The sequence below is a fragment of the Acanthisitta chloris genome, unplaced genomic scaffold, assembly GCF_000695815.1.
Source record: "Acanthisitta chloris isolate BGI_N310 unplaced genomic scaffold, ASM69581v1 scaffold11283, whole genome shotgun sequence".
NCBI lineage: Eukaryota > Metazoa > Chordata > Aves > Passeriformes > Acanthisittidae > Acanthisitta > Acanthisitta chloris.
The window spans coordinates 25,090-41,484 of NW_008663256.1; the positions used below are offsets into that span (position 1 = coordinate 25,090).

At 36.8% G+C, this 16,395-nt stretch overlaps 1 protein-coding gene across 1 annotated transcript in view; it reads right to left on the reverse strand.

Annotated features, from left to right (window-relative positions):
• Positions 1-15,989, reverse strand: part of ARFIP1 (ADP-ribosylation factor interacting protein 1) — a 36,023-nt gene extending 20,034 nt beyond the window's left edge. The window contains exons 1-3 of the mRNA XM_009070926.1: positions 15,907-15,989; positions 10,920-11,021; positions 2,466-2,580 (exon numbers count right to left, since the gene is read on the reverse strand). Of these exons, the coding sequence (XP_009069174.1) occupies positions 2,466-2,580; positions 10,920-11,021; positions 15,907-15,984 (295 nt within the window). The 5' untranslated portion in view covers positions 15,985-15,989. The remainder of the gene's footprint in view (positions 1-2,465; positions 2,581-10,919; positions 11,022-15,906) is intronic.
• Between the last annotated feature and the right edge of the window lie 406 nt (positions 15,990-16,395).

Sequence of the window (16,395 nt, forward strand, 5' to 3'; positions counted from 1 at the left end):
AAGGCAATGTGCACTTCTACACAGACATGTTTTGATTTTTTTCAAAACAAGCATTTGCTTCAGCAACACACTAAATAGAAGCATTCACAGAGAAGTTCCTGGAATTTCTGATGGAAATGCTTTTTAAGGAGTGCAGCTGTCCACGTGAACTACTCCAAGTTCTCATGATTTAATCTTTTTCTCTAGGTCATGATGCCAATTTATTATTTTTTCTGTGTAAGAGTAATCAAAATAAAAGTGACAGCTTCATCAGTAAAGTATATCCCATGAACAGGAAATTTCATGAAAGATCACTATATACAGCTTCCACAGCTGACACATCCTTTTTTAGGTCCAGGTAAATTGCACTCTGCACTGTCACTGAATGGTACTCCAGGCACTAAGGGGTGAAGTAAGCTCTGAAATCTCTGCCAATTTCAGACATGCTTTATTGACATCCGCTCCTAAATCTGTGCAAACATAAGCAATAAGTTCTTCTGAAGATCACGCCTGCCATTAGCTGTGAAAGTGTGCAAACTCATTCCCAAAACAAAGATCTTTACAGCACTTGCCTGTTCTCTTAATAAAATCCAACATAACCAGCAAAAAGCCAGCCAACTTTAAATGACCTGTACTGTGTGTTCCCTAAGTTGTTTTAGGATTATGCTTTTCTGAGCTTTGCCACTCTTTCATAACACATAAATGTGAAGTGGCATTCTTACGAAATGTTCAGGGTTTAAAAAGCAAACAAGAAAATCAGCTCTTTCTCAGTAAAGATGAGTGATCACCATATTGGGGGGAACTTCTATGGCTTTTGCTGAGAAATTCCAAGATACTTCAGGACTAACAGTACGCTAGGAGAAAAGAAACCCAGCCTCAACTTTAACAGTTTCAACAAAATTTAGTTCTCAGGAACAACAAAAACGTCACTCGTAGTAATGGAATCAACAAACAACTTTTGCCTTTCAAACATGCTACGGAGCACTACTAACACGGGGAAGTAAATCCAATGATTGGGATTCAACTACACAGACAAAACCAGCTCATTGCTGTGTCCTTTTGTAGCAATACATTGCATAAGAGCTGCAACTGGATTCATCCAGGCGTAAGTTTGACTGCAAGATCCTGCTAAAGGCCTAAAGACTGAATCATTACAGCAAGCGAGCCAAGACAAGCAGCTCAAAAAAATCCTTATCATTTGACAGAGTATTAATGCAGCCTTATGCAGGCTTCATCATTCCACATTGCCCAAATCCTAAAAGCCCTTCCACTCCAGTATCGTCTACTTTGCATTCAAAACTGAAGCCCTAATAAGGACACTAGAACTGAAACCAGGATTTTTAGAAACAGGGCAATCCTTCAACTTTTGTCCATAATTTCATAGGAAGCCCTAGCTTTTATTAAAAGCTAAGGCTTCCTGATGCTTTGTTTTCCTGATGTTTTGTTAGAACATCAGGAAAAATCTGAATAAAATATCCTTGGAAGAAAACTGCAATATCCAAAGCGTCCAAAGCCCGTAATTTGTGTACAAAAGTTTCCACAGAACATTTGCATTTCAAACATATTAGTGTAGCTTGAAACACATCTGAGACACTTTTCTCTTTCAGGCTAATGAACTTAGCAGCTTCAACAGTTATGCTGCTAATAGAACACAAAAAGGCAAGAATGGTGAGCACTTTGCCACCTGCCCAGTTTTTAGCTAGATATTTTGCTAATTTCAAAGACCTAAAGAAATAAAGCATTCACTTTGTAATATATGTAAAGTACAGCATGTAAATCACTGTTTTCCTAAGCACAAAATTTTCCCAAACAGGAACTAAAGCAAAATGTAAATTAAATCTATGACTACAAAGACTTATTTTCACAGCTGCACATTTGAGATCATTTCAAACTTTTCAAATTCAGAAACTGCCAAAGCTACATAATTCATTTCATATACTATTCTACTGCTTTTACAGATAGGAAACACTGACATTATTGGCTTGTTTACCACTTTGCATTTCTCATTTTTTATTATTAGCTTTGATTCACTAAAACATACATTAATATGGTGAAGAAGAATCCCACTTAATAATCTGCTCCAGATAAGTGAACTGCGTATCAAGAAATGAATAACTCTCCAGTTGTGCTTCAAATCACAACAACAACATGGAACATTTAAAGAAAACTTCAATGCAATGTAATAGCAGAACTCTAGAGCCTGACACCACTTCAAGGTGCTCAAAGACTTCCCTTCCTGTAAATGCAGAGCAATTTAACACTAAGTAGTTTCCTCCAGTCCCTTGACAGACACTGCAAGTGTAGCATATATTCTCTGTTTTAACAATCCAGCTACCAGAGAAGAGAAACAGGTTATCACTAATGCAAATCTCAATGTGCACATTACACCAAGATGCTCAAAGCAGCTACAGAACATTGTATTCCTGACCATGCAAAAATACGCCTAAAGATTTTAAATTCAGAAATATAAAAAAAAAACCATTTACCTTTAGGTGGAAATGGTCCTGCCTCAACAACTCCCTCTTTGGCACTGTCAAAGCCATGAGATGTTATTTTGGTTTCAGAAAGTCCAAGTCCAACAGGTAATGAACACTTCAAGTCCTTGAAAATATTTGAACAAAAATGGAAAATTCATGTTAACATAAAAAGATTAAAGTGACTCAAAAGTATTACAATGGAATTTCAGCAGCTCTCAGACAAGGAATTCTGCCTTTAGCCTGGAATGTCCTCGCTGGTGTCACAGCATTCTACTGCTATGCACACATAAAACAAATGAATAAGAAACACTAAGTATAGTCTGAGTATTTATTCTGGAGTATTTTTATATTGATAAACAACTAAAACACCATCTCTTGAGCAGCAGTTACCAAAAACATGGCCTGAAATACCATGTCTGAAGCCAGTCCAGGCAACCACAATAGTTTAATGAAGTTTCCAGTTAAAAATTGACAGGGGTGCAGGATGATCTAAGACTATCAAGCAGAAAACACCTGACAATGCAAAAATATGGAAGCAACTACTATAATCCTAAATATTTTTTTAAATCACTCTAAGCAAGAAATAGCTTTAAAATTCATAGCATCCTTTTATTTTTTTACAAATAGCGCATGAAATCCTTTTAGTATTTGACACAGAAGAAACACCCAGAAAGGCATCACTTCAGTACCTTCCTTCTGAGCACCTACTCGACATCACAAGTGCTCACAGCACAATGCTGCAATTTACTTCTGTTTGCTTTTCAAACTCATGGGTTTAAAATTGCCTGAGATCACCTTATTTAATTTTTGAGAGCTAGATTAACTACTACAACCAACTTTCAAGCAACTGAGGTCTTCACTGAAACTCAGTGCAGGCCCATGAACTATAAATCCATACACCACAATTCCCACACCATCCTACTGCCCTTTTTGCTGCCTTGTCAGTGGATGGACACTGATGCCTGCAATGTTTCTAAATATAATGAAAACACGACCTTTAAAATACAATCCATGCCCAGCCTATTACTATAGTTGTTCAATCCACAAACTAGAAGCAAACCAGTGCATAAGAATGATACTGACTAAAGGCTCAGATTGTCAAGCAGTGGCTTTGGATCACATCCCCACAGATTCAGTTAGGGTGCCTTTAGTTTAAGACAAATTACTAGTAGGAAGAGCTACAAACATGAATTCCAGCAGAACAGAATACCTAAACCAGGATGCTCCTGCAAACAGAGTAACCACTTCCTACAGCCACACCTGAACTCATGTGAACTGGCTATTTAATAACAGATTATGCCATATTTGTGTATCTGAAGCAGTATACAGAAAAAAATAAACAGCTTGAACAACAAACAGTAGTTACAAGCACAATCAATCTCACAAATTAAGCATATCACAACATTGGATACATACTGTTTTCAGTCTTCACGATTGACTTAACACTGGTGTTTCCATGTAAGTACTTGCAGTTGGTGGTATGCAGGAAAGGCTTTGCTTCAACTTAGTTTAGCTAACAGTCTATTTAACTCAAAATGTATCAAATCACTAGACACTGAAAAAGCAGAGAGGCTTGAAAAAAGGATGATCAGATTGCAGAGAAGATGCACTGATTTCACAAAAAGGACATGGCATGAATTATTTTTTTTCCTGAAGGCACCTTGGTGTGTTGTACAGTTTTCAGAACATCCAAACCTGTAGCCAAACAAATGTAGGCAGCTAACCTGCTTAAGCATGTTCATAATAGGAATCTAAGCAGTCATCTGTATTTAAGGGTAAAATGCAGAACATCTGCTTTGTAAAGACAAAAGTTTAGATATAAACTTAAGCAACTGTACTACTTCTGTAAATTAAATGTAATTCTAATTTGAAGCTAAACACAGGCTAAACAAACTACAGAATTAAATAAATCAGAATATTATAACAGATCATTCTCAAATAACTTGATATTTGGATTATGAAAATGACTAATATCTACAATTGTGTATATATGCACACATATCAGGGTTATATATATATGTACATATATACATACACAAACACATTTGGAAGACATCTACCTTTTTTCACTATCAAAAAGGCAAAGTTCAGTGTAAAAACTGCATTCAAACCTCTTTTTAAACACCTGCATTAACCAGTTCAATTATATCCTGATGAAGATTGGTACCCTGCATATGAATTTAACAGAGTTACCAATTGTATATTTATACATGGCCAGAACTGTCATAAAAAACTTAGTGATTATCAAAACAATACCTTGTGGTCATTTATAAACACAAGTTACTGCTCAGAGGAAACACATTGTTGCATGTAAACTACAATTTTTAACATGTCATTAGTGCAACTGATTGTGCTGCCTTTTTTTACACAAGTGTAGATTAACAAAAAACTCTGCAATCACACTGAAAAGGCCATTTATCCCTTCAATAACTTACAGAGATGGAAAATTTAGAAACAGCCTTAGTGCACCAAACTTCACATTTAAGGGAAGGTATGACTGTACTTAAGATTTTTGAGTGGTAAGAAGCCAATGTGAATAGCTTTCTGTTTTTGTTCCCATCAAATGTAGGTTTGCTGCTACAACATAGGACGTGAGGACAGATCACTCTACTACAATGAGGTGGTTATAGTTCAACAACATATTGCTCTTCTAGTTAAGTGTAAGATTTCCCTCCTTCTTTGTAAACTGTAGAAGTCTGTAGAACAGATCAGATTTTTGATTTGTTGATACATTGCAAAACCACAAATCTATTAAGGGATCACCATCACCAAAATACAAAGATGCTTCAAAGGCTCAAAGAAGCACAAGTATGAAATATAGGTATACAGAAAAGCTGCACTAGTTTAATTAGGTCTAGTCAAGACAGTGCAAACCTACATGGCAGAAGACATTTAAATCACTTAAACCATTTGTTAAAATCCTATTTTAATTACTTCAAATCACCATATTAAACTAAACATATTTTAGTCAGCCTTATTTACACAACTCCAACAGGGATATTATCAGTTTATTATACAGATCACCTGGATGCACCAGTATGAATTTTTGACATAGCAATCCTGTTGAGACAGTAGACACAAAGTTGCTCAGAATGCATGTTCATGAAGGAATGTTGGCTGAATTACAAGACTATTTTCAAAATCATACTGCCTATCCATGCTAATAATCTAAAATTCCCATCCATAATAATCTAAAATGAAGAGGGGAAAGACCAGAGCTGTACTGTTCCTCCCACAGCAGAAAACAGCATAGCCAAAACTTACTTGCTTTGTAGAAACAGGCACAACTAAGGTGACAACACTGTATTGATTTCTCAGTTATGCTAGCCCATTAATAATGCATGAGTAAACATTAACTTCTGCTTAGTACCAATGACAGGTTTAACATACACAGTTCTACTTGCCTTTACTACCTTGAAGAAAGATATTTTAAAACCTTACATCACTAGCTAATCAATAGATACATGTGGAGCAACTAAACTGGGACCAATCATATCCTTGCTTATTTTTTAATTATGGATTACATGTTAAATAAAACTGCTCAAGTTGCCTTCAGGAAAAATTTGCAACACACCTTACTGTAAAATTCAGAGTTTAAAGTGTTAAAGATTACAAGTCCCATGAAACAAAACATGCAGATAGATCTAACAACAATCTGGTTAGATGGGCTCCAAACTAACTTCTTATGCAGAATTACATGCAAGTAGAGCTCCTTGTACATATTCAGCATTTTGTTCTTTGCCCTATTACGTCATTCAGTTCTTATCTTCCAAGAATGAAGCCACTAGATCCTCACATCAGTATAAATTCAAGCAATAAAAATAAATGGGAGGAGACCTGAAGGCTTCAATCTTTGCTGAAGTGGCAAATAACAGTGACACATTTCTTCCATTCTCCAGCACATTGTTCTTCACTTGGAAGACCCTTTCTACTTAATCCCTTTTGACTTACCTAATGTCATACCACAGTCCAGTTTTAAATTAGTTTCCCTTCTACTCTCATCATTAACATTCGTATTTTTGTTTTTTTTCCAGCTGTATGAAGGCCACTTCATTTTTTTGTTTTATAGCTAAAAACTGTTTTCCAGAATTGAAAAACAGAAATGTATTTTAAATCAGTTAATTAAAGTATAATTGCCCAAAATAACAATCTGAACAGATGCATTTGGATTCATCAGATCTCTGAGCTTATTTCATAATTCTAATAAGATAAATTGAAGCCTCACAACAAAGTTAGTTTCTCTTTTGCAGATTAAAGTTTATTAGTGGTATCATATACATGTTTAATAATGGTTTGATTCCCATAAGAGTACAGTAAGAGCTATGAGAAAAGTGTCTCTACTGAAAATTAAAGGTAACAATTAAAACAACAAATTCAGAGACTCAAACTGATGAGAATGTCATATAGATTTTGTACAATAGTTTATGCATAACAAATCACTTACAGCTGCTGAGTAATTTTACAGGCAGACCAAACAGTTTTCTGAAAAAATGGACTTATTCCTATACACTTTCATACTTATATGACATATTACTGAATATAGGAATAACAGGAATAACATATTTCCTCACTCCTTCCTAGAGTCCTCAGGTCTGAGTCCCCTCAGTGACATTAAATCACCACTATGCTCATCACATAATTGTAACAGCATGGGAGGAAAGTTGTGTTCTACAAGTCAGGGACAAGTCCTTTAAAAAAATGAATAATATAAACCAGCAAAGCCTTTTTTCTATGATGGATATTCTTATATGAAGTAGTAAGAAACATGTTTGATTAGGAAATTCTGAACTCTGACTAACAAACATCCAAGTCCTAGGAAACAATTCTATCCACCGAGTTGTTAAAGCTTAAGTGAGTTCCAACTGAATGCAGAGCTGAAAAGCACCAGGTCAAGCTTCTTCATAATGCAAGAACATTAGATATTCGAACCAATGCTGTCTGAAGCTACAGCTCGTTTAGTTAACGAGTTTCCATCTAACATATGGGCAGGACAAAACTTGTTTGAATTCCATGGGCATGTCTTATTACAGCATTAGAATGTAGCAGCATATTTCTGAATGAGATTTTACAGTTAGGCAAACACTTCTTTAAGTTACCTTATAAATATGCTTTATATCAAGAAGATGCATCAATTAGTGCTGTATCACATTCCCACAAGACTGAAACTAACACACTTCCTTCTGAAACGACATTATGGCAATCTATGCTGTCTGATGTGCTGCAAAACTAATGGCTTTTTGCTTCAAAGAAGGAGCAACCCTACATGTCATTTCCAGGTAAATACATTTGCACTGCATTGCCTCACAAAATGAAATCCTTCTCATGCTTGAGTGCGTACTAACACTGCATTTGGTGAAACATAAATGTGCATTTTCATGCCTGAGCAGCTTAAGGATGAGGTCTTATGGAAGTGCTAAATAGAATGCAAGTCTAGAGTAAAGCATAGTTTTGTAATTAAAGAACTGAGGAAAAGGGTGTACAACTGCTTTACTCTGCCTAAAACATACAATCAAAGCCACACAAGGCTGTGTCATACAATAACTGAAGACCAAAAAACACAGAATAAATGGTATTTTCTTATTTATACCTGAATTGTACATCATTAGATGAACATCTCCCTGATCACAAAAATAAGGAAGCAGGAAGCTAAAATATCCTTGTTCTCCAGCTTCTCAAGAAGGTGCAAACAAAATCAGTACACTGGAGTTTGAGTGCTCTAAACTCTACTGTGGTCACACACTCTTACTGTGGTAACAGTACAAATTAAAGTGGTCATGGTTTCTTGCTCCTTTCTTTAGTGACCTCATAAAAATCAGTATTTGGCTTGTTATTCTCATAAGTTGGTAGGAAAAAAGACCCCTGAAAACTCAGCCCAGAAATTTTGTGGTGCAATGCATATTGCTTTAGGTTAAAACAAAAAAATTACCTGGCAAGAAAAAAAAGAGAAGCTTAGCATTAAGCACTAGAAATAACAAACATGAAGCAAGATGAATAGAAGCTAAATATTAGAATTTGAGACTGATTAGTAAACAGACCTAGATGTTAATTCCAAGAAGTTTGTTTTCTTTTTTTTTGCTTATAAGAAGCCCTGATTATCACATAATCTGAGTTTAGGTCACACACATGCAGGTATTAACTTGTACAAGACAGTTCAAAAAAGTAACTGAAGTTCATTTCTTCATTGATCTCAGAAGACACACTGCAAAACTAATTACAGCACCAAGTTCAACTTGCTTGCATGGTATAAATTTTCTGCCATTTGACCAAATATTTGAGCCATTTTTGTGGAAGTATAAGTTTCAAAATTTAGCTGACTCCAAGCCAGCAAAATGATTATCATGGCAGCAAAAACCTACTCCAACTTTTATATATGGCCATGGACAGAAACTACCTTAAAATTTCAACAGTACATTTTGACTGACCAAGGCCTCTGACCCAGCCAACAGGAGTGTAAGTTCCATTTACTGTAAAAAAGCATTGGAGGCACTGCACTGAAGGAACAATCATTACATAAGAAAAAGATAACTTACAGAGCAGTCAAGTCACACCAGCATCAAAGTCATCAGGCTCAAAACTACTAAGTCTGTTTCTCTACTTCGAGGTGAATCCAAATTCATTACCACTTCAAGATGCATTTCTTAATGTTGTCCTCCTGAACATATGCACATCTCTACAGAAATGCAGTTTTAACTTTATTTCATTAAACACTGTCTTAATTTCTACATTACGTTACTGGTAGATCTTAGTTGCACAACAAATCCTGAGAAACAAAAGCCTTCCCTCAACAACACTATCCATAAAAAACCCCAAAACATGGCCCACACAGCAGCAGCAGGTAAAAATGCCCAGTAACAAGTGCAATATTGTTTAAATAAGAGCTCTAATATAGATGCACTTTCATCAAGTTTTACACTTTTTTTACAGCCATGCTCACCATAGAGCTACCCTGCAATCATAGTTAGATGGTGTCAGATCTTGTTTTCAGGATGGGTTTTTCTGTTTTTTAAAGTACTTATTTATACACATTTAAATAACATTTATATTTATAATCACACGTGTTTAAAACCATAGTTTTAACACATATATTTAAATGTTTGTTTTTCTGTTTTATGAATAAAACTGCTGGATTAAAAAATCAGTATCCTCAAAGCCCAGAATCAAAAACTAGAAACATACACTTGAATGCACATTATAGAGTACCCAGTACTTTGCACCATTTAACATTCACAAAAAACCTGTCACTACTAATATACCTTCCACCAAAAAGTTATTGCAATGTGCAGTATGTGCTTTGGGTTTTTACTCCACTTTAACAGTAATTCATCAGCTTTGAAGGAGTTTTTCCATTAAAGCTAAAAGCAGAAGAAAAAACTAGGCAGATCCTTATTTTACCAATATTCAGGATGTATATGTAATTTGTCTTCAAACTTCCCCATTCAGCATTTAATAGGACAGAATAAAAGTGTTGAAGTTCTGCTCAGTGTTTCTTCCAAAAACAATCCTGCACTGCAAGTCAGTATGGGACTGTTAAAGCACAGAGATTTCCCTAAAATCTAAGTCTCAGTAGATACCAAGTAAAACGTGCACAACTAATTAGTCTTCACGTTTCCATCCGAAAAGCAAAATAAAAGCAAAGCGACCCAACCCGAGTTCATCAGCTGTACCAAAGCGCCCTCTGCGGGGCGGCCGAGCAGGAGGAAATCTGACCCTGAACATACACCAAGGTAGAGGGAAACAACTCAAAATTCCACACACATCATCATGGAAGTGTAACCTTGTTCATCATACAACAAACAAGATGGATTCTGATACATCTCATCTACATAGCATACCGCAATGCAGTAGTGATTTGTCAGTTTCAACACAAGCAAAGTTACTTCTCCTCTGTCTACAACTTCAAATCTGAATATGACTGTCTTACCTCACTTTCAAGCATGCTAACTCCAAACATAATCCTCCTTAGAAGTAGCTTGGCTTGAACAATGTGAAACTTCATAAAAAAAATTTGGATTTTGGTAGCCTGAATTCACAGGACCTGTTAAGTCTCACAATTAAAAAAAAAAGCTTCTTGTCTTGTTTAAGGAACAAAATTGTCAGATTAAAAATCAGTATCCCCAAGATCAGTGACAAAACTGTAGAAGCACATACATTTGACTGTGCATTACAGAGTACACAATTCTTCATGCTATTTAATGTTCAAAAAGGTTTGCCACGACTAACACACCTTTTATACAAAAAAGGTCACTGCAATGTGCAATCACATTATGCTATGCCAACTTTACCAGTAATTTATAAACTTTAATAGAATTTGTCCATTAAATCTCCAGAAAACTGTCAAGTGAAGTCTGCCAATAGAATTTTTCCATTAAACCTCCAGAAAACTGTCAAGTGAAGTCTGCTATGCATTGTAGTTTCAGCATATCCCATAATAGTACCTTGGTAGACAGCAAAGAAAATTCTTACCCTGTTAAAGCTGTGCTCATGAGAATCTTCCAGCTGCCCATTGCTAGTCACAGGAATTTCTGCCGCTGAATTTTTGGGAGACTCTTGAGCCATTGCACTTTCCTATAGTATGAGAACAAACAGGTTAACATTTGCCTTAAAATTCCAATGAATAATCTCTATGAAAATTTTTGGTGTATGGGTTTCATAACAGTTGATTTTATTTCACAGTCCTATTGGAAATATTCTGAAATAATTGGTCTAGACACATTCTGAATCACATCCCCAAATCACAGTAATATGCTAACACAGCTCAGTCAGAAGTTTAACATGTAAGAGAAAAGAAACACTAAAATTTAATCCATTATTGTGGGTGTGGGGGAGTAAGACTCAAAGGAGATGTGGGACCACACAAACATTTTCCATGCACACTTGACCCTTAGAGTAGGTTATGTATCTCAAACTATAAAATACATGAGCTTGGCTAGAAAAATTATACTAGCTAACGATAAGCAATAAATACTAGAGAAATGCAATGAGTCCAATCACGTGTTCCAAGAAGAGCAATGATTCCAAACTTTAAATAGTTTACTTTGCTTCTTATTTTACCATAATATAGTGCCACCTTCTGACTAAACTGTTGGTATGCAGCTCTCACACAGTCAACAGCAGCACTCCTGGAGTGAAATGCAGAAACAAGAACTCAAAAGCACCAAGAATCAAAGTTTGTTTCAAAATGCAGCTGCATTATGAACTGAAGCAGCAGCTGTGAAACTTTCAAGAATGACCTAAGGTATAACCTAGAGAAGCATTCCCCAAAGAAATGCACATAGTTTACATACACCTGCAGAGAGAATGACACCCTAACACTCTTCAGCTTAGACAAACTGAAATTTTGTCCCTCTCAGAAAGCTACTCCCCACTCTGCAAGGCAGCTTCATTAGCCACTTAAAGGGTAAACAGTACAAAAATCAACACACAACCAAAGCATCATTTGTTCAATTACATACAATAGAAGTTGTCTGAAGTCTTCAAACCAGTCTGTGCACTTGTGCAAGACAAGGTATACCATCAACAGGTACTTGAGAATGGGCACCCTGATTTCCCCAAGAGCTCCTAAATCATCCAACGGAACCAGTTCTTTTCAGCCTCTTCCTTCAGTCAGGAAGAGGCCCAGCCTGAGATCAGGCTGAAGTACCAGCAGCTTCTCCACCCACACACATGAAGCTTTTACAGGCTATCAGTGTAAAACAAAGATTTTACTGGCACTTCCTGAGGATCACCTGCATCATCTTCTGTCATACTCCATTGCCAATATTTCCTCCACTTTCACATACCACCACTTCATTTACACTTCCTTAGTAAGCTTTGAGGCCTCTCAAGCTTTTTCCTAAGTAATTTCTGTATCTCCTAAGTAGTCACTGTCTGTGGGCTCCAATAAGCATACTTCAACTCCAGATTGCTTCCAAAGCTACGTTACCATAATTTCTTTCACAAAATGTAAATTACTGAGACTTTTGCAGCAGAGGTCACAACTCCAACTTTTTGGGGGATCTACAATGAAAACTGATTTCTGAAAGTGTAATAAGCTGTTTCAACTGGCAGCATAAAACACCAAGTTCTGAGCAAATGCTGCCTTTTAGCCATACAGAGAAGAGAAAGGCCAAGGCTGAGCCACTCTAAAAATTATGTATATGAACTACAATCTGTGGATTTATCATTATATTCCAATTTATTGGAATATATTATATATATTATATTCCAATTTATTGGCATTTATACCCATAAATTCCCACCTGAGGTGATACATTTTCCCCCTTTGAGGATAAAGACTCTCAACAAAAAACTGAGCAAAACTGAATTGAATGCTGCTCCTTCACAAATAATGTTTTATGAAACCCTTCTCTAAAATAAGAAGCTAAACATTTAGGCACAGCTTTTGAAAAAATCTAAATACACAGAGATCACTGTCCAAATAATTTTAGAAAAAGTCAGTGTGCTATACATTCAAGGACAAGATAACTTTACAATACACTAACCTGTCCCATCGATCTCTCTCCCTTGGGATGCACAAAGTACCTTCTTTCAGCACAGGCAAGGAATAGCTCACATGCCATATATTGGTATTGGCCTATTCCAATACCAAATTCTCCATACAGTCCAGTCTTCACCCACAACTAGAACACAGAACTTTTTCTGGGGGGTCGTTCTTCATACAAATGAAGAAACTCAAACCTTGCAGCCTTAAATTAAATAACTGGAGCAGACCAAAAGGTCTATGCTAACGAGTACTTTTAAAGCAGTAATTTGTCTTGTTTTGTAGAATACAGACTCTCTCAAGTTGGAATAAAGTTCATCATGTCTAATTCTCTGCTCCTCACAGGGAGTTGCTATACAACACCATTAGAGCAAATGTTCTAGTTACCTGCTGTATTAGATTTTGATTTAGGAAATCTGTCCAATAACTCAAGCTTCTTAAGCTTGCTCTCACACCTGCTTAAGCTCTAAGACTGCTAAGAACACTTCTACTTGACACAGTCAGGTGAGGTACTGTTCAAGATCTTTGCCCTGTCACAGCCACCTGCTCAGCATGGAAACACTACCACAAACTGTAATACAGCTTTTTTATTGCTGTTCTTTCTGCAAGTTACCAGAGAACACAGTGCAAAGGGGAAGTCCTGTACTGTCAGGGGATACACTTTATTTGTCAGGGATCACTAACAAAATGGCATCTCTAAACTTAAAGGCAAAACAAATAGTTGTCTTGGGCGCTTTTCATCAAGACTCTCAAATCATTTTGCAAATACTGACATGGATATAATTTTATGCATTACCTCAGATAGGCACAGGCTCACACATATGCACACATCTCTAGTAAATACATGTAATAGAAAACAAAAATTCATCAGTTTCTCTAGACAACTTTAGTAATCTACAACAACCTAGAAGCAATTCACATAATCTTTAGACATATTGAATCAAACTATCTAGTTCAAAGAAAGCTAACTTGTTTCATCTTATGTTTGCACTATAGCAACTTTGCATTGCTGAAAGAAGGACATTTCACCACTCTATTTTTCCAGTCCTTACTGTGAGCCAAACAGTTGCCACCTCCCAACCACACACCCAGCTGCACAGTTACCACACAGAACTCACTAGCCTGGCAATAGATGTTTTCACCTGGTCAATTTTTCAAAGAAAGCTAACTTGTTTCATCTTATGTTTGCACTATAGCAACTTTGCATTGCTGAAAGAAGGACATTTCACCACTCTATTTTTCCAGTCCTTACTGTGAGCCAAACAGTTGCCACCTCCCAACCACACACCCAGCTGCACAGTTACCACACAGAACTCACTAGCCTGGCAATAGATGTTTTCACCTGGTCAATTTTCCAGTTTCAGTGAGATGAATCAGTTTGCAATGAGGTCAGACAAGTGCCATAGACATGAAATGAGCAGCTGAAAAAGGGAAGTGGGATAAAAGTGCTAATTTGACTCAGACAAAACAAGAAATCACCACCTACATTTCACTCAACAGAAAGTTTACACCGCTGTCAAGAACAACTAGTCCTTGCTCATTTTCTCCAACTCTTCCCTCTCATTGCTTTCCCCATTCCTTGAACTCTTCCCTGAGCCAGAACAATGTATTTGTACAGCAAAGACGACTGTGGAAACACTGCAGGTTAAAAGAAGGTGACCCATGCTCAAAAAGAGGATGAGTAATTTTTCCACTCGTATCAGTTCCCCAAAACAGTTTGTCACACAGGGCCAACACCTGCACCTATGAAACAGAGTGTGCAGCCATGCAGTGAGAAACTACTGAGAATGAAGGACTGCTCTCAGCCACAGCATCAGCTTAGTTTAGCAGAGCATTAGCAGGGCAGTATCTCTACTTTCTCTAACGGCAGGCTACTGCCAAAACCAGCAGCTATTTCTCTTGACCTCTGGATGTGCCTTCCCGTAACCTCACAAAATCATGGTAAGTTTCCTGATGTAAGAGAAAACTAAGCCACCAAACCACAACAGCATTTCTGTTGAAGCAGTGAACATGACTGTTGAATCAAGTGCCCCTTCAGCAAGTGTAGCCCATCACTGACTTAAACTAAGCATATAGAGAAACTGAATACTCAGAATAATATTTATCATATGTAGAAAGTAAATCTAAATAAGTTCATGAATTCATATTGATGTATTAGGCATGAATGACAAGCACTACAGAAAAACATGACCTTTCAGATGGACATTTTATTCAGAAAAAAAAGAATCATCCTTTAGTAACAATCAGTATTTTCTTTGCACATCTTTGTTTACAAATATCAGATTTGGAGATATGCTAAATAGCTGTGGAATGACTCTGTTTTCGCTAAAAGTTTAAAAACAATTCACTGGCACCAAAACTCTAATAGTGATAAAGTCAGCATTACATTTTTTTTTCATTTTTACTCTAGAACAATCAGGGAAATGTTGACTCTTCATGTTTCTGAAACAGCCTCCTAAACACATTAGCTGATTAGGTAAATAATATTGGGAACCTTAAGAATTTGTTCATAATTTTCAAATGTCACAGACTTCTTCATAAAGGAGGTACAAGCTGTACCTGCTCCCCAAAAAAACCCAGATTCACCCCTCCAGCAGCAGATAGAATACCTTGTTACAGTGAGGTTACACAAAGATTGCTGTCTTTTAAACACCAACCCTTTCTTCCTGCAGTACTTACACATTTCAGACACTACCATGCCTAAATCTATTCACCTTACAAAACAAATACTGCAGCACAGCAACAGACTACTGGCTGAAGTAATCCTTTGCTATGAATTAATTGGAGTGTTCTTAATAGTGTCTCAAAACCAACCCCACCCACTCAAGATGCTATAATGAGATCCACTCAAGGAACTCATTATAGCCCCACACTAACATCCCTGTGCTACGTAGGGCAGAAATTTTGGCAGTCTGGAACTGTTGTTAAGATTGGCTGCTTTTACACTTAATATAACTATCACCCAATCACCTCAGAGCCAGACTGGACCACTTCTGCAGCTGGATGAGATTCATCAAGTGTTGTGGATTCACTGCTGTGTTCTGACATACCTGAAAATCAACAAAGTTTGGCATGCATTAATTGACGTGAAAGGAGATAGAGATGCACATCACAGAAACTGAAGTAAGCTTTCAGAAAACATTTCTTCTACAAGTTCTGCTACAGCAAAGCAAAACCTCCTTCTTTTGATGGTGACCAAGTCTTCAGCTCTCCAAAAATTGAACTAAGACTAGGAATACAGTCTAGCATAAGCTTCCATTACCAAAGCAACCTTCCCCCACAGACAGCTAAGCTGGCAACATAAAACCCAGGAAAATCAAACAAGGTTCTTCAGCTGATATAAACTGACACCTGCAAAAATACACTGACTGTATCCTACCATTGCAAAGACCACAACTTTGCTAAGACCTGAGATTTATCCAAACATAGCACACTACTAGGTATGCTAAGCCACTGAAA